The 19,379-nt window shown below is 40.7% G+C and overlaps 2 protein-coding genes across 15 annotated transcripts in view; one reads left to right on the top strand and one right to left on the bottom strand.

Annotated features, from left to right (window-relative positions):
- Nucleotides 1–9,518: 9,518 nt before the first annotated feature.
- On the bottom strand, nt 9,519–18,040 carry SLITRK5 (SLIT and NTRK like family member 5). 3 transcript variants are annotated; one of them, XM_077855224.1, is made up of 2 exons: nt 16,926–18,040; nt 9,519–13,754 (listed from the first exon to the last, which is right to left on the bottom strand). In XM_077855224.1, the coding sequence occupies exon 2, from the start codon at nt 13,744–13,746 to the stop codon at nt 10,870–10,872; it is 2,877 nt and encodes a 958-aa protein (XP_077711350.1). In that variant the 5' UTR covers nt 13,747–13,754; nt 16,926–18,040; the 3' UTR covers nt 9,519–10,869. The 3 variants fall into 3 exon arrangements, with proteins under 3 accessions (XP_077711350.1, XP_077711351.1, XP_077711352.1); XM_077855225.1 differs by lacking the exon at nt 16,926–18,040 and adding an exon at nt 16,326–16,543; XM_077855226.1 differs by lacking the exon at nt 16,926–18,040 and adding an exon at nt 15,579–16,185.
- LOC144287846 (uncharacterized) overlaps nt 16,713–19,379 on the top strand; it is a 122,026-nt gene continuing 119,359 nt past the window's right edge. For 10 of the 12 annotated variants that reach the window (XM_077855228.1, XM_077855230.1, XM_077855231.1 and 7 more), the window contains exons 1-2: nt 16,713–17,661; nt 18,151–18,328. In XM_077855228.1, coding sequence (XP_077711354.1) covers nt 17,183–17,661; nt 18,151–18,175 — 504 coding nt within the window. In that variant the 5' untranslated portion in view covers nt 16,713–17,182 and the 3' untranslated portion in view covers nt 18,176–18,328. Of the gene's footprint in view, nt 17,910–18,150; nt 18,329–19,262; nt 19,334–19,379 lie in introns of all 12 variants that reach the window. The other 2 variants (XM_077855238.1, XR_013355627.1) reach the window with 2 other exon arrangements.

The raw sequence follows: 19,379 nt of genomic DNA on the forward strand, positions 1-19,379 counted from the left end.
TTAATAATTATCTACTTTATTGTACCTCAAATACGAAGACAGCTAACATTTTAGCAATGAATAAAATACCCGAAATTATAATTGATGTCTAAAACAGCTCAGGAAACTATGTAAAAAATACTTTATCCTATAGTTGTGGTGCCTTATGACTAAATGCAATGATATTTTAAAATATTAAAACTTTCCAACTAAAATATATATGCAGGCAGCCCCAGAGAAAAAAGTAGCCCTGTGTAGGCAACTGCCCTGAGGAATGTATTATTCCTTCTGGATTACTTATTCCCTGGAGGTAACATTCTCATTAAAAGGATGAACTGATTTTCTCACACCCAGGGAAAACACATAGTGCCCAGAAAAGCTTTCTAAATAGATAAACTCTTCACCAGCTTAAAACACCAGGAGCATATCTGTGAAATCCCTGTAAATTTCACCAGTTCCTCCATTAAAGCACACTCTGAACAGTAATTTTCACGTAGAACAGCAATAATTTCTTCTCCTAATTATTTGAAAAACTTAGCTAATTATACCAACAAAACAAAATTAAAAATTAAAATTGGGATAAGTTTTATGTCTAAGTGCTCAAGATATATTTCCATTTTTCCTTAACTATGATATCTTTACTAGAAAAGGAGAGTAAAAGTGGAGCTATTGGAAAATATTTCCAATGCTTATTATTATAAATATATTTAAATTCACTAGCATTCTCCAGTGGTTTACTAATAAATATTTGCATACCAAGGGACTAAGCAGTCCCCTAATAAATTTTTAAAAATATTTTAGCCATCTGTGAAGTTTATACCAAGGTAAATGGTGTTATGATAAACAATTTAGGAAGTTTATAGTGTTTACTGAATTCACATTAGTCTGTAGACATCTATAAATACATATTCATTTATTCATTAATGGAATGCCCACTGAGTGCAACCTATAGTTCTATGATCTGGTGATAGATACAGATGTTATGACAAGTATCCATTTTTCTACTATATCTTTGTTTAGTTGAATTTTGCAAGCAAATTAGAGAGACAAGTTGTGATCAAAATAATTCTGGATTAATTCTCTGTTGCATTGAAGAGAAGCATAATATTTGTAAAGAACAATATAAAAAAAAAAGAACAATATAAATGTCATAAGATGATATTAATATGGCCTTTTTATTGGGTATCCACGTCAGCTTGCCACATTTCCAATATCTTTCAAGACATTATTTTAATGTACTTGAACTTCTGTTCTCTTAATATAGAAGATAATGATTATGTTTTTAGTGGATTTGTTTATACTAGATATGTCATTACTACCATCTTAATTCTAAACATTAGAGCTCTCAGTTTATAATAGTGAATAAAAACTTGAAGTATTTGAGGAAGAACTCAGAATGCTACTGAGACTAGTAAATATCCACTGTAATAGTATATTAAAATATTGAGAGTGAGAATGGAAACAATTTCATAATTGGGTTAAAAGCCAAATTTATACCTCAATAAATCAAAGAAAATTAGTACTATCTATATTATTAATCATTATGTAGAAGAGCAGTTGTTAAATTTAGAATATTAAAATGATGAATGCCGTATCACATATTTATTCCACCTTTTATAATTAACTGCAAAAAAAGCCAAAGATCCTTAAATGTTACACATGGCTCATATTATTGATTTATCTTTCTATGATATTTATTATAGAATGTTACCTAATAAAAAATAAGTATGCCCAAGGTTGTTTGAATTGAAATAAAAATAACATAAATTATCTCACATATAATTTCAAAATGTGTTAAATTCAAACAAGCCTATGTAAGAAAATATTACCACCTAATTTAGAAACAGGACTCAATTTTTTGAGAAATAAATAAATAATATCTTTTTGAAATATACTGTAAGTTCAATGTTACAATTTCAAAGTGTAAGAATATTGTCATGAAGTCAATAAAACTACCAAGTTCTTTCCTTTTCAAAGAAGTCATACCTTTAAATTTACTGTAAAGTATCCACAAATGACCACTAACGTTATTTAAACAAAACTATAAACACAGCTAATGGAGAAATAAAAATATATATATATATTTCAAACAAAAGATATTAGAAAGAGAAAAAAGATGATTTTATCTGAAAGTTCTAATCATACTATCCATAGATATATAGCATAAATAGCAGTGATACTTAATTACCATGTTGTTAGTTTTTAGAAAGAATCACAGTTGACATATATCTAGTAAAGACAATGGAAATCTGAATTTTTAAGCTCTTCATAAACCACGCACATTATATTAATTTTCACAAGTTGAAAATAAGTCAGAGACACGAAGAAAGTTGCCAAAGGACAAACCATCTGTAATGGAAAAAGAAACATATTTCGGAATTTAGAATCATCTTTCTGCCTTGTCGCCATTGGCTACCATTTGGTATAAAAGAACAACAAGCAATTATTATTTTGTTATTTCAGGCACAGCTTATCAAATTTTCAATAAAGGAAAAAGTTAAGATTACATGATTATTAAACCAACAGTAAAAATAAAAATCCAACTGACGATATGTTAATATATAAAAGCTAATTCATGTTGTGTTAGAAAAACAACAGAGAAGATGAAATCTGAAATTTCTTTACTAAGTATGTCAGTCTTTAGTCTTAAAAAATAAAAAGTCTTAACGAAAAACAGATTTGGAAGGTTTGGGAATCTCGTTATATTATCTCTTATGGCCTGCAAGTATACATCAATTTGCTTCCATTAGATAAACATCAAATTACAAACAAGTTATCACTAGCATACTCATCAATACTGAAGAGTACCTTTCTTCTAATCATTATTTCATTCTTACAATAAAAAAATAGCATTGGCAATTCTGTCTCCCTCTTTTAAAAAAATTTTGCTCCTAAATCTATTGGATCAGATTTTCCAAGTTGTGTCTTCCATCCTTGAAGCGATTCTCCTAATATTTGATGTTTGACATATTTTCATTGAATCGACCTTTTGCACTGTTTTCAAGTACATCAGCAGTTAGACATTTGGGGAAAAACTTTTGTTGTGAACTGTGATTATAATTTTCCCTCTGTAATAACATACTTCTTAAGTTACTATTGAAGCTACCTTTAGGATGTCCCAAGGTCTTGTCAGAGTCAGGGCAGTTTGCAAAATTGGCTCTGGAGACTCCAAGTCACTGTAAATCACATTTACATTTCTAATAGAACATTCATATATAGTAAACCTGTTTCCTCTGATTGTAAAAATTTCATTCTGTTAAGTATATTAAGTATAATTTTAATTACTTTATAGTATAAACCTACACAACATTTGCTACTTCACATATGTTTGTGTGTGTGTATATATATATATACATATATATATATATAGTTTGTGTGTGTGTGTATATATATATATACACACACACACACACACACACACACACACACAGAGCGAGCTCCTAGGGAACATTGCCTGAAAATCCATGATCGCGATACATAAATTGTAATTTTGTGGGAACAAATTTAACATTTTAAACATTGCTAAAAACTCAAATGCCCTCATGGTCCAGAAGATATATGATATTATATGAAACTGCTGGGTTAAGACATTATGGAGGGTGCTTATCCAGCATAAAGACATTTAAATTCAAATTTACTTCTTAAATGGAAATAAAAGTGTCTAATCAAATAAAGGGCAGATATTTCAGGATTTAGCCTGTGGATTACCACTTGGAAAACATTGCTTTAGTATTTATAAGCACACAAAAATAGCATTTTGTAAACTCTATGTGCTACCCAGTTAATGTGTGTAACTTTAAGTGCGTTAGCATTCAAAGAAAAATTTGACCTCATATTTAGATGTTTTGTATCAAAGATGATTATTGATGACTGACAAGTCCATAGTGATAATTTATTTTCACATCTTCCCACTCACATTAAGTCATGTTTACAGAGCTCTTGATTGTTATACTAGGAAAAATGTGAGGTAATCATATTCTTAATTTAGCATTTTGAGGAGATGTCATTAATATGAAGATACCTTTAAAATTTATGTAAGCAAATTGAAGAAATATAACAACTTTTTCCTTTCAAAAAATGTTGAGAGGTAAATGATTTGAGTTGCAACAATTAAACATAATAATAGAGACCATTTTCAATATGTTTCAAACCAAACTTTAAAAAGAAAGAATAGATCAAAACCATAATGTGACAACAAGATGACTCAAGTGTATCCTATGAAAAAGATATCTTCTCTCAGATAAAAATTCTTAAATGAAGACAGAGTCCATTGTTAATTTAAAAGTCAAAAGATCATGTAAACCATATGGGGTTAGCAATTGTATACAAAGATCTTTTCTTTTTTTTTCTTTTTTTTTTTTTTTTACAAAGATCCTTTCTAAATGGTTTTCTGTATATACAATTTTGTTAGCTTTGCAGAAGATGTTTTAAGATTGGAATCCAAATACTCAATATGTATCTTTTACCTTTTTTTCTTGTTAAAATTTCTTAAGAGATACTTAATTTTCATCTAAGACTTGGGGGGATCTTTAATCATAACAAGGTAACAAAAATATCCTTGTACTGATTGAGTTAATTTAGATGGCAGTATAGGAAAAGATTTCAGATATTCTCTGACATATATGAGTAGTTTCTGGATCTGAATGTTCACATTTGTAAGTATCTATGTAAATATACTATTCACTAGTTAAAAATTTGAAGATAATTATAAAATTGAAGGATACTATTTGAGTGAAATGAAATTTAATTTACAATTTAATGGTGCTAATTCATAACAGCTTAATATCTGTTACCTAAAAGTGAAACAAAAATAAAAGCACAAAGGCAAAATACTATGGGAGTTTGTCTAGTTTAAGGAAACTTTATTAAGAGTGGACTTCAGTAATATAATGAAAAACACGTAATATGAACTTTATACATGGGAGTGGAGGTTTAAAGTTGGTGTTAAAACTCAGAGTTTAAATAAATTTGATATGTATATGTTCCCCATTATTAATGGTATTTTCAGAAGTCAAATATCCTTTTGACTTTGGACTTAAATATAGTAAAAATATTCTATTGTTGTAATGTTAAAAAACATCACTTTGTACAGATAATTTAGATAAATCATTACAAGTAAAATGTTTTATTGATCAGCTATTCATTTTACATATTAATTTTATATTTAATATTTAATTTTTTTGTTTATATGAGCCGGATGCACCTCTCCATGGATAAAACTTGCTGGTCAAAAAACTTATTGAGGTATCTGACAAAGAATTTTGCTAATCGCTTAACATGGGTTTACTGCTATTCTTTATATTTTATTTAAATAGGCACATATCTAATTACAAATTGAAAATCCATAGCAAATTTGGTTTCAATATTAAGTCTTGTTTTTAAGGAAGCATAGAATAAAATCCTTCAAACAGGTATTCACTGGCACCACTAGAAATTATTATTGGTGGTAGAAATAAATTTGTAACAAAATCTAAAATGCATATTCCAGAAGACTGAAAAGTCACCGAATTTTCCTACTTGCATATATAAGATTTGATATTGAACAATCAAAGTTAAATTGAATTTCTATCATGATATATTGAAAGTATTTCTTAAAACCTAATGATCTGTAATGAGTTTGTTAAAATGGATCATGATATTAATGAGCCTTCGATTCAATAAAGCCACAGTTCCATTTCTGCATAGGTGAAATCTAAAAAAGAAAACAATGTGTCCTTGACACAATGTTTCACAATTTCCACTTTTAGAAATACATGTAATATTTAAACATGTATGTGTTCATTTTGTAGTAGAAATATACAATATTCTTTCATGTTCTGAAGAAGGTACTTAATTAAGGAAAAGGACTCTCTGGAAGACTTCCATTCAACATATCACTATGAACAATACTCTTCTATAAAAGGAATTTTCTAATCTCTAGTAAAAATGCATCCGATATACTTAGCATTACACAATGCACCATTACATTTTCATTTCGACAGTAAATAGAAAGTGAGAAAGTAAACTTATTTCATACTTGCATTACATCAATTCTTTATGAAATATTTGTTTTGATCTTCAGATTTTTTTTTATAAGAAGTAATCTAAGTCACTCTTAAACTTAAGTAAGGGTAAATGTTGTCCTTTTAAAAAATGAGTATAAAAGTTATTCATTTATAATATTGGTACAATTACCATGAGAAATATTTGACCTGTGTCTTGTAAGCCAAGAAATCTGCTATAAACAGAGGAAGAAAAGAGTATTATAATACTGTCACACGCAAACATAATACTGCATGACATTATTTTCTTTCCCTCAGTCTAATATGCCTACAGCATAGACCATGAAGAAAGTAGAATTTATAATTTTAACAATTTGAAATATAAAGGACTCCAGATGAAAATTTAGTATTCAGTGCTCTCTTTGATAATATGTATTTTTGCATACCATATACATGCTACACAAACTCATGGAAATATATATGGATAATTATAGAAAGGCACTAAATTGAATTAAAATAAAATTAATGATAAAATGTACAGCTGTTAAATGCAGTATAAAATGACATAAGCTGTTGGATATAGATGTTAGATAATTATTCTATGTACATGACTAACGTCCACCCATTTTCTTTAATTTTGTACCTGCAAAAATACATATATTTGTAGTAGCAAAAAGGTAGAAAACATTGGAGGACTTTCAGAAACATTATTCATAAGTAAAATAGTTAATTTGGTAACAGTATAATTTTACCTTTTAACATTTTATTCCCTTTGAAAATCAATGAATTCAATGCTTCCATCTTTTAGCATTTAAATCGGTTCTTTCATTGTTTTTAGGTTCTTCTTTCTCAGTGTAAAATTTGGTCTTAAAACTGCTTAACTAAGTATTTTGCCATCTCTGCAAATACCTTAATTCGGAGCTACCTGAAAAGTTCAACAAGAGCATATTCCTGAATGAATCAGAAGCATATTTGTGGTCTGTTCTATTTTCATTAGTTGAGTTGTGTGGCTGGGAACAATCATTGAGTAGCTAGTTTTGATCTTAAATAGCTAGTTTTTTGGCATTTCAAACAGGGATTGGACTATTCTCCCTCTCTCTCTTGCCCAACTGAAAAATAATGAAGAGAAAGAATAAGACAAGGGGAGAGGCAAGAGGGAGATAGAAGAAAAAAGGAAGAAAGGAAAAATAGAATAGGGAAAGAAATGATACATATTTAATTTGAATAATTTGCTAACACCATAACTTAGTAATAAGAATGGATTTAATGCTATAGGGCAAGAAACTGGTATCTTGATTTAGGTTCTTAAGTCCTAACCTTTTCCGCATGATGTGTGGATGTTTTCATTGTACATAGTTTGACTTTCTTCTTGCAGGTGAGATAACAGTGGTGGGGGACAGACATGGGTATAAAGAACATTTACCCAAAGTTTATTTCACACGTGGAAAGGTGATAATTTTGCCTAAATGAAAGATATGTGTTCCGAGTATATTTATGCTAAAGTTGATTAAAATGTAACTTTAATCAATTGTTTTGGTGTAGGTAATTTTGAATAGTAGCATACCAATAATCACATTTACATAGAATATATTTACTTTCTCTGAGATAATTTAAATATTTACACTCTATTCATATATAGAGAAAAATAAGATTTTATAATGTCTACCTGGAAATATATTTGTATGAGATTATGCAACATAGCAAATGGAACAAGCACAAAGAGTAAGCTTAGTCTGCATCCAAATTTTAATTGATGCCTGAAACATTACATATTGTTCTCCAAAATTCTACGGAGAGAATTTGCAGGGTTCCTTAATCCAATCATATACCACTGATATAACCGATTTAATTGTTTCCTCAGTGAACAACCTGAAAACCCAAAAATCAAATATTCAAAACCACATAATTCATGTTCTATTGTATATGTTAATGGATTGGCTGGAAACCATGTATAAGGAGAAAGAGAATTCATTTTTTTTTAAATTCTACACAGTTTTATAACTCTACATGTTAAAAATTTTCAAGTTTATTAGAGCAGGAACAAGTTTACTTTTATCCTCTTAATACAATTGGGAAAAATATAATTTAAAAATTATAAGTCATCTCTTCATAAATCAGACAATTGTTATTTTTGAGATTTAAAAAAGAGAGTTGGACACCTTAGGAAGAGGAGAAGTACAAATGAGCTTACCCGAAGAAAGCGTATGTGACAAAATTATGTGCAATAGTGCTGGTTTGAAATAATAACATTATTTTGTTAATCTTTGAAAAAACCATCAACAGACTTTCTTTGGAAGCTATGTATTTTGTTCAGAACTACATCTTTAGTTTCATGTAATTCTTATCTCTTACTTTTTATGCATCGATTAAGAACTGAAACCTAGTTACATGGAAGATTCCACTTTGTATTAATATTTTTATAATTTATACAATACTGTCGTATCTACATATAATATTGAGGAAGTGATTTTGACATTGAAAAAATGACTCCCATTGTGAAGAAAAATTAATAACAACCCCAATTGTGAAGTCAAATGCTATTACTTATTTTTCTTTTCTAATCCTGGATCTAATATGGAGGAGGTAGATGAAGAGTAAGAGATACTTTTTTTTTTCTTTTCATGATAATATCATGGCATTATTAAGCTTGTTACTTTGCACTTTGAAAGAAAATTTTTGAAGGGAAAATGTTGCACAGAATGGGGTTAGTCTATTTCACTTGACCGATGTATGATTACTAATTTTTTTTTTTTTAATTCCTCAGGGAAACTGTTACCACCTGTTCAATCTGAATTCAAGCAGTTACTGTCAATTTACTCATGGGTGAATGCTGCCTCTTTGTGGCAGAATGCCATGGAAAGTGTTCTTTAAACATAAAGCTCATGAACAGCCCTTGATATTGTACACATTTCAGGTGAGATTTTGGGAAGATCCACCAATAGCAATGAAGCACATGGCTCTTTAAGTTTCAGATTAATTCAAACATTTCCTACCCTTAAAAACTAACCTAATTTCACTGGCAAACCTTACTCAGAGGTGAACAGCTTATACCCACTAACTTTTGAACATTTAGGATATAGATCAACTTCAGGTAAAGTATCCATCATAATTATTGAAGGTAGTCTTACACAAAATAAAATCAGGAAAACCATGGGAATATGGGAAGATTAGGAAACCATGGGAATTGTAGACTGAATAAATAATACTGACATAACAAAATACATAACATTGGGAGAAAAATGAACAGGCAATCTATTACTTACCACGGTCCATATATTAGAGGGATACTTGAGTAAGGAAAGAAAGTATACAATTGAAATTTCATTAATAAACATTAAATGCCACATTTAGAAAAACATAATTCCCTGAATTTGCAAAGGCAAATTTTACATATATATATATACATATATATTCAAATTTGATAATTAGGGGAATTTTTTTTTATAACAAGAGTAAGAGTTAGCTACTATGTCCTAATTGTTAATAATGAGGATTCAGTCAATCACACATAGCTATTTTTTTCTGTACCTTAAGCAATCATTACTTCAGTCCCTCATATTTGACATAGTTATCAAGTGTTTATTCAGAAACTATTTAAAAAATTACATGTGCTGGGATACATATGAGACTGTAACAACAGTAGCCCCATCTTACAGAGATCCTGTTTGTGGTTATCATCATTGCTTGCTGCCCAGAGGGATAAAGACATTGTATAGAGATTTGTACAGTCCATCATTTGGTCTTCTGAGGTGCCAGTACATGTGGATCTGTACAAATGCAACTGGGTTTGGTTAAACAATCAAAAATCGGCTACAATAGTAGTCAAATCAATACATCATTTTGGTTGACTAATAAAAATACTTTTAAATCTTCTCTAATAAACCAGAAACTTGCACACGATTCTTACTCAAATGACCCAATTAATTGCCCTAATTTTTGTCTTTTATACATTGGGATACAATCAGGTTTTTAAAAATTAATTACAGATCCAATTGGGTGGGTTGCATTGGCTTTATGATTTTCCCATTAAGTTCTCCATATTTTTAACGATTTAAAATGCTTTCCTGATACCACTTCGGTTTTGGAAATGCAGCTCCTAATACAGTGAGACACCTCTGTGAAAATCATAGGCTAAATAGTGAAGGAAAGAGAAATGCTAAATGTGTATATAAAAATAGGTGCTACAATAAAATATTTGTATATTTCATCAATAAGTTATTTTGACTAATCAATTATGGATCATATAGCTCTGTTATTTTAATGACTTGTCCACATCTATGGTGATCCTTTTCCAGATCACAATATTTTTGTGTTTAATTCAAATGTCCAGAATGCATACAAACACATCCTTTAAAAAGAAAGGAAAAGTAATGAGAGGAAGAAGGGAGGCAGAGAAAGAGAGAAGGCTGGGCGGGGAGGGAAAGAGAGAGAACAAACTTTCTAGTAAAGTTGGGGTGTGCTAATCTCTCCACCAAAGCCATCTAGACCCACCCATGGCTTAAGGGGGGGGGGAGGAGGGGAGGGAAAGGGAACAAAAGAAGAAGAGTAGAATCTATGCGCTGCCATCTTCCACCATTCAGAGCACTTCCGACCACTACAAAAATAACTGCGACCTTTTTTTAACAAGTCACCTGCGCAGCAAACTGCCCTCCGTAAACCCTTCTCCTCTCCTCCCCCACACGCAGGAAGAGAAAGCGATGTGCCCAGTTTACACAAATGTTTGCCCCGTGTGTAAAAATCTAAAGGAAACTGCACACCCTTTCAGTATCTTCTGCCGAAGCTGAGAATCTCGTGCCAAGGCACTTCACCCTAAACGTTGCAACAACACAATTAATCGAATGTGTTCACCGTGTGTGTCTGCTTGCTTGTCTGTTTGAAACGCAAAAGCTCCAAGGGAGTTTCTCTGCTTTTAGAACTGGCTAAATGTGGTCTGTTTTTCCAGCACTTCGAGGTAGTCCGGCTCAACGTTTAGTTTTGCTTTTAACTCCAGATACTCGTTCCGGTTGGGTTCTACAAAGACAGCACTGGGGGGGCTGTAGAGCACCGGTTCCCGCAGCCTGCTGTCCCCTGCCCCCGGGTGCAAATACTGATGGGGGCGTCTCAGGTCATAGTTGGGGGAGAAAGTGTAAGCAGCTGGGCTGCACGGGAATTTGGGATATTCCGGGAGGCTGTTGCCGGCGGGGGTGGTGGAGCAGTGTTTGTCTGGTTCTAAAATGCCCCTGTAAAAGCGGTCGGCGTCCTGCACCGGCGACAGTAGGTCCTCCCGGGGCTCGATGGTGCTGACGCTGTAGGCGGGACTCCGCAAGTGGTGGCTTTCCCGCCTCTCCTCCTCCCCCGGCTGCAGCTGCAACTGCGGCGGGGGCGGCGGCTGTGGCTGCGGCGGCGGCGGCGGCGGCGGCGGCTGCTGCTGCAGGTGGTGGTTGCTGCTGTAGGTGACCTTGAGCTCGTGCAGGTCTTTGTAATCCTCCACGGAGTTGCCCTCTCGGGAGCGGTAGATGGGGTTTTTGCACATGTGGCCCAGGGGATGGGGGATGTACTCGTACACGTGGCCCGCGGGCGTCTTCACCTTGGGCAGCGCGGGCCCGCGGTGGTGCACGTGCGCGTGCGGGTGCCCTCCCGCGCCGCCGCCGCCGCTGTACACGCTGTACTGCATGTTGAAGGAGCTCACGTCGGAATTGTTGGTGCTGGTGTGGTCGCTCTGGTTCTTCTTCCTGCGCTTCATCACCAGCACGAAGAGCCCGGCGGCCACGAAGACGGACATGATGAAAACCAGCAGCAGGCTGAGGATTAACACCGACAAGGGCACCGACGACGCACCTCCGCCCGCGCCCAAGCCCGCGGGGGCCCCGGTGCTGTTCATCCGGACGGCCGGGGTCACCGCGCTGGTCCTCGCCGGGACCTGGATGGAGGAGGGCGTGGGCGTGGAAACCACCACGTCGGAGTAGTCTGGACACAGCAGCTCCGACTTAATGGAGCGCATGTCCGTCTCCGCAAACTTCTTGGGCGCCTTGCAGATGACCTCGTCCACCAAGACACCCACTTTGAGCTGCTCGACCCACAGCTTCATGCCCACCACGTCGCAGGTACAATCCCAGGGGTTGTCATGCAGGTCGATTTGGATGAGGGATTTCAGCTGGTCCAGAACTCCACTCACGGGCAAGGAGGTGAAGTGGTTACTCCTTAGGTTCAGCCTGAGAAGGGTCAGGCCCGAGAAGACGCCTGAGGGCATGGTCTGCAGGAGGTTGTTATTCAGGAATAGCAGCTGGAGGTTGGGGACCGGATCGAAAGTCCCAGACTGAATCTCACGTATGAGATTGTACTGGAGGAAGAGATACTGCAGGCTTTGCAGGCCGTAGAACAACTCCGGGCTCAGCCTCTCAATCCTGTTGCCATTCAGGTAGAGGCGCCTCAGGTTGGTGAGATCCCCGAAGGCGCGGTCCTGGATCATTGAGATGCGGTTGTTGCCCAGGTGTAGGAGGTCCAGCCCCGTGGCCTCCAGGAAGTCGCTTCTGCGCACAACAGCAATGTAATTCTCCGTCAGATACATTTTCTTGGGGTTGTAGGGCTTGGGCTGCAGCTCTGCGATGCTCTCGATTTTGCGCTCCTGGCAGTTGACGTTGAGGCCCAGATCGGAGATTTGTAGATTGCAAGTGCACGCGGTGGGACACTCCAAAGGCACCGGAGATTTGGTCTGGTAGGCGATGCTGGGGCCGTAGTTGCTGTAGCCCAAATCCTTGGAGGGCTGCCGAGAGGTGGGGCGCACTCGGGGCTTGTTGGGTTGGCGGGTCCCCTTAGGGGGCTTTAAGGGGGGTTTGTAAACAGCAGAGGAAGAAGTGGCCACGGAATTCACCGAGGCCGGGGTAGTGTGTAAATACCCCGTGGTGCTCAAAGGCGTCTGTGGCCTCATCTCATAATCTGAAATAAGTTTCCTTGGGCAAAGTTCCTGCTTGGACACCTCGTCCAAATCTCGGCCGTGTAAGCGGAAGGGGGTCTCACAAACCACATCCCCCACCAGGGCCGAGTAGGAGATGCTGTCCAGCCAATCCTTGAGAGAGATCAGCTCACAGGAGCAATTCCAGGGGTTTTCTTCCAGCTGTAACTCCACAACTTTATCCATGTGCTGCAACAGCCCTACATAGGGCAGAAGCTTCAGCCGGTTCCCCCGCAGGTCCAAGTGCGTTAAGGGCACAAAACGGAAAAGGTTGTTGGGTAAACTAGACAAGAGATTGTCATTGAGGATAAGCACCTGCAATAAATGCAGTTTCCCAAAAGCATTGGGTTCAATGACACTGATGTAATTGTAATCGACCTGTAGGTACTCCAGGCTCTCCAGGCCAAGGAAGGTATCATCGCGCAGAAGTTCCAGCTTATTATTGTTCAGATGCAATCTCCTTAAACCCCGCAGCCCGTGGAAAGCCCCAGTCTCAATGTCCTGGATAACGTTGCTACCCAGATGCAAAATCGAAGCCCCAGTGTAATTGACAAATTCATTGGGATAAAGGCGGTTCAAAAGGTTTCCAGACAACAAGAGGTGGTAGATTGGGAACCGGGGAGGGCTAATTTCAGAGAGGCTGATGATCCCCCGGTTTTCACAGCTCACAGTTAAAATGCCATCCTTTTCCTCACAAGGACATGCATTGTCACAGATTTCCCCATAATAATCGATGGTTTCTGCACACGAAAGGACGAGAGATGTTAGAGCAAACGCTAGAGTCTGCAGCATCCAGCTATGCATTTTTCTGTGAAGGTCCTGTTCCAAAGTTACTGGGGGGCAGCAAGTGTGCATTTTACCTCCTGCAAGGGAGAGAGGGAAAAAAAAAAAAGGAAACAACAGAGTATGACAAAAATTTAAGGGATCGGTAAGAAAGTCTCTCTGTTCCCTAATACTATTTCTCTGAAATCCAGAAGGAGGGAATATGAATGACAGCCCCCCACTCCAGTGGAATACCGACATTCTTCAGACTTTATTAATGTCTCATATTCATTTTGATTTAAAGGTTGATTTCATTTCCTAATGAATACAACAGGAACATGCTGCCCTTTACAAGATAAGGGCAGGTTAGATAAAAATCCCATTTTAGTGTTTTTCCTTGCTTACCCCCCCCCTTTCAAAACCAATCCATAAATATACATAAAATGGCTGTCAGTTCAGTTTCATGGTTCTAACTTAAGAGAAAAGAAGCACCATTTTACAAGGTTCCCCACCTCACCTATACCAAACTCCTCTGCCTTCCTTTTAGAACCTCCTCAGTTAACAGTTCACCGTGAAGGTCTCCCGTTTTCACAGAAAAGCAAGGAGTCACAATACTTGGGCTATTTTAAACCAATGCTGGAAATGCCAGGGTGGGAACCTAAAGAACACTTTCCAGAGGCAGAAAAGATGTAAGATAATGCATCAAAAGGACCCAGAAGAAGCTTTTAAATCACCAATTGTCTTCAGGAGCTTTGAGTGTGGAGAACAAGGAGAGCGCGTTCGCTTTGATGGTGGACTTCGCTACCGCGCTTTAAAGCACATCAGCGTCCTAATTGCATGCACGGAGCCACTTAGCAGCGCTTCTCTGAGCGCGCCCTGCGTCCACTTCTCCTCATTGATCATGTCAGCGACGCGACCCAACCGCATCTTTAAGCCACAGAAATAGTTCTGCACGGTGGATTACAAAGAACTCGGCGAAGGCATCCGCAATCCCGGAACACCTCCCGATACCTGGAGTTTAAAGAGGACGTTCCTACCGCTCACCCGGAATCAGCTAAAAGTAAACCAAGGACCAGCGCCAACGCTTCCCTTACCTCCCGCTCGGCGTCTGTGTGCCACGGTATGCAAAACTAACCCTACTGAATTAGCAAGATTTGGACTGAACTACCACCTCGCCAGCATCCCCATCATCTCTGGAGTTGTTTATTACATTTAATAGTCAATGTTTCACTCCCCCTTCCTCCTCCTTTTATGAGAGGGGGCACCCGGACTGATTAGTAGGCAAAATAGAAAGGGTGAAGGGAGGGAGACAAGTGACAGTGGTCTGTGCTTTAATATCCTAATTTCATCTCCTCGAGGAATCAACCGGACCCCCTCCCCCTTTTCTTTCTCGATTTCTTTTTTTGTCCTCTTAAAGGCTTCCTTCCACTTCCCACTTCGGGTCGACAGCGGTACTCAAAAGGGAAAGGACATAAATGGAGAGCGTGTGAGTGTGTGAGTGCGTGTTGGGTTGGTTGCGGCGGGGCTGGTGGGGGGGGGGGTGGATTTGATAGAGACGCCGGGCTCTGGGAACCCATGCCTTTTCTCCAGTCAGCCTTGCCTTTGCCTCACCACCACCGAAGTCTGATGTCGAATTGCAACCAAAACTAAAGCCAAGACATTTCTGAGTCACGGGTTCAAGCCTGGAGACCTCGATCTTGCTCCCCTAGCTGAATCCGGCCCGCGTTATTAAGAGCCCCTGCATCCGCACGCACATGTGCAAGTGTGCCTGCGAAACCTTCACGTGTGGCCACCCAGACGTGTCGAGGCGAATCGGAATCACAGTGTATAAACCTCACAAGTACCGCCGACCTCCCGACGCAACCGCAAACGCCTCCCGGCTTAAAAGCGGCAAAAACACCCCCTATGGAAAGCAAAACGTTTACCTTGAAATTTCAGTTCTCCACTGGATCAAATCTGCACATCCATTCGGCGGGGGCTGGGTCCCCTCCCCCTCCTTCCCTCTGCTTCCCCGCCCCCATTCACCTCCCACCCTTTCTGACAGCCCATTGCAAATTGTGTCCAGCCGGTATTAAACTGGAGGGTTTACAACTTTAATTCAGTTCTGGTTAGCCGGGGTCGAAGAGCTTCCTCTCAACCCCATTCTCTTTCTCCTCCCCCTTGCCATCAAAGGAGCCCGAAAATTTGAGAAAATAAAGTTGAATGAGCCGGGGAAGGCTGACGTTCTGACTGGGAAACGCACCTCCGATGTAAATTCATGGGTGCGTTGCACATTGTCAGATTATCACATCTCAGATTATGATTATTATTATTTTTTGGAGGGCGGGGGCGGAGGAACTGTATTTGTTTGCCCCAAAGAATTTGGACCCTAGACCATCGCCCTGCCCATCCCGCATTAGGCAGAGTGGGGCTGCGCGGGCTGGAGCCCAGCACCCAGGCCGGACCCGCTGCTCCGGGCGCAGCTGCTCCCACAGCGGCCCAGGCTGAAGCACCCGGAGTTCCAGGACGCGAGGCTCCCCTCCCCCACTCCGCCCCAAAGCCAAGGAAGAGAAAGGGAAGGAAGGAGGGGAGGGAGGAGAGGGAAAGAAAGCCACCCTGCTGCCGCACACACACACACACACACACACACACACACACGCGAGCCTCTTTTGCAAAGTAAACGGTCGACTTACCCCGTCTCACATCTCCAGGGCCCACTCATCCTAGCCGCCCCTATAAAAAATACCTCTTTGGGGTGTGCACTGGGTTTCCCGAGCCCAGGCAGGGCAGGAAGGCGGCGAGCGGTGCGGTCCGAGCGGCCGGAGGACAGAGGCGCCCGGACGCCGCCAGCCCGGGGCCGCCGCCGCGGTGGCCACCGCGGGTCCTGGGGCTCCCCAAACGGCTCTCCCCGGCGCTCTCGGCGGTAGTCGGAGCGGGCAGCGGGGTGGGGGCGGGGTGGGAGGGGGCGATCGCGAGCGGCCGGTAGGGAAGGGAGGAGGAGGGGGCGGCGGAGGACCCGCGGTCGAGGCGCCTCGCGGCAGGGGCCGGGAGCCGGAGCCGGAGCCGGAGCCGGGCGGGGCGGGGAGGGAGCCGAGGAGGGGGGAGGCGCGGAGCCGAGGAGGGGACGTGAAGGCTGCCTGGCACCGCCGGCCCCTCCAACGTGACGGTCAGCCCCGCCGAGCGATCGCACCCGCTCACACTCACGCTCGCTCGCACACTCGTTCCCACCCGCGCCAGCGCGCGATCGCAGGGTCCCGGGCACCCTCCGCCGCACTCCCCAGGCGGGTACTTACAGTTGCCATCTGCATAAGGGGCAACTTTCTCTCCAAGCCAGCAGCAGCCGCCGCCCCCTCCAGCAGCCTCCAGCTCCACGCACCCTTCGGCCTGGGTTCGCGCTGGCCGCCCCTCCCCTCCCCCCTCGGCTTTCCTCCTCGCGGTCTTCACCACATTCCCCCCTGGTCAGTGGCGCACGCCCGGGGACTAGCCAGAGGGAGCGGGGCGCGGGGGTGTGCATGCATCGCCCGCCTTCTTCTTGCAGCGCACGCTGTACATGGTAGTGAGGGGGCGAGCGAAGGCGGCACCGGCCCCTCGGCCACCCCCGCGGCGGCTGCGGCTCCTGCGCCGTCCTCCACCCCCCGCGCAGCGGCGACCACCGCGCTGGGATCCCGCCGCCGCTGTCCCCGCGCCGAGTCCGCCGCCGCCGCCGCCGCCGCCGCCGCCGCCGCCGCCGCCGCCGCGGCCCCTAATTAGTATTTGTACGGTTCCCGCATCCTCTTGGCGGTTTCATCGCTCCCAGTGTTTGCAGGGGTTTTTCTCATCCCTTCCCCAGATGCGGCGCACGATCGTCATTATTTGGAACTCTCTATCTCCGACATCCTTTAGGGGGCCTGGGGCGGGGGGGAGGCGGGAGGGGGGGGGGCAGGAGCAGCGTTGTTCTACGCCCGTGGCGTGTCCCGGCAGCCTGGCGGCTCCAAAACACTCAGAGAGAATCGCGTCTTCCCTCCCGGGCGCTGAAGATGTGGCAACACGGTAAGCATCACCGGGGGCTCTGAGACATCTGCTCCAGCTCGGGCACAGGGCCCCGTCCAGTGCACTTGTTTATTGTCGCGCCGCGGGTGCGAGCCAAGCTGCAGCAGACATGATGGGCCCGGGGCGAAGCGGCCGCTCGGTGGCCGATAGATGGCAGCCGAGGGCGAAGGCGTCCCTGGATTCGGGCGGCGCGATCGGAGCCCTCCTTGGATGTCACATTCGTGGGAGGCAGAGGAGTCTTGGACCATGTGCGTAACACAAGCGTGGGACTGTGCAATCCTTGGATGGAAAAAGGGAGGAGTGGAAATAACCCCGACAGTGCCAGGCTTCTTGGTGGTCGGGGACAGACGATAACAGCCCTGGGCTGGTCGCCTGCCTTCCTCCAGCCCCTGCTTCTGTCTCCTGTACTCACTCTAAAGGACCCTGGAAGAGGGAGTGGTTCATCCTAGCTGCAAACAGGGGCGCTAATTTTTCTTTTTTTTTTTTAAGAATTGCGTTTTATAGGTATGTCTGAGCGATGCAAGGGCATGCGAACGACTTTTCAGAGAGAATGTGAATACATTTGGTATGTACTAAAAAGCTGGAAGCCCCTAAGTAAACGCAGTATCCATAGGAAGCGAGTTTCTTGAAGAGTCACCTGCTAAACTCCACTAGCGTCATCTTTGCAGTAAGTATTCCTGTCTCTTTCCATGAAACCAGGCACCTCCCTCCCCAGAGGGGGGGTCTTTACATTCATTCATTTCCAGTGTTTGTGGTATTAGCCCTGCAGTCCTTCCCAGGTATAGGAAAAAAGTTAGTCATAGTAAGTGGCCCAAAGGAGGCTGAGTGCACCTGTGCCTGTTCTATGATAACTGGGTAGTTTTGCCACTTAAGTATATTTATCTACTTTATTTTATGATTTAATTATGATTTATGTTTTGGAATCATTCTAAACATAATTGATATTGTCTCCTTGGTAATACCTAGGATACTATTATGGTTATAATGTTTTGATTAATTATAGGTTTATAAAGATTCTGATATATATATATATTTATATATATACACAAACTATACAAACATATCTTCCCACATCCTCTCTCTGTATTGAAATTAAAAGTTCTCTAGAGGTGGTAAATATTCCAGTCTTTTGAAGTTTGCAACGTTTCTTGAAATTTCTTCTCAGTCTGTTTGGCAAATATTTTTTTCAGATAATCCATACATGTGCTTGCTTCGGCAGCACATATACTAAAATCAGGTAACCTATACATACTTTGTTTGAAAACAGTTTTATTTTGTTTCGATTCAGGGCATGTACAAGAGAGGGAGAAAAGAAGTAATCTGTAATATTGAATAATGACAGTAAGATCCTATAAAAAAAAGAACTTCCTGTAAATTTAGAAACATTTGGCTGGGGAATGACAGCCACTTGCTGCAGGTACCTTATATAATAAACAGGCAACTTAAACTTCAAGTCTTGTCAGTGTCTGTTTTATTTAGTCCATAGTCTTCTACCATGATACAAATATTTTAGAAAATTTATTTTTAAAATATAATATTGCTTTTATATTTTAAATGAATGTGTTAAGATGTGATAACTTAAAATTACATATTATTTACAGTTGGAAACTTTTGGCATTCTATCACAGAAATAATTTTCGATGTGGACAAATTCCATAGAAGTTCTGAAAAGGTATAAAGTGGTTTAATCAATTATTGGACTTTTCAAAATAGCTATA

This window comes from Canis aureus, chromosome 17 (genome assembly GCF_053574225.1).
Source record: "Canis aureus isolate CA01 chromosome 17, VMU_Caureus_v.1.0, whole genome shotgun sequence".
Lineage (NCBI taxonomy): Eukaryota > Metazoa > Chordata > Mammalia > Carnivora > Canidae > Canis > Canis aureus.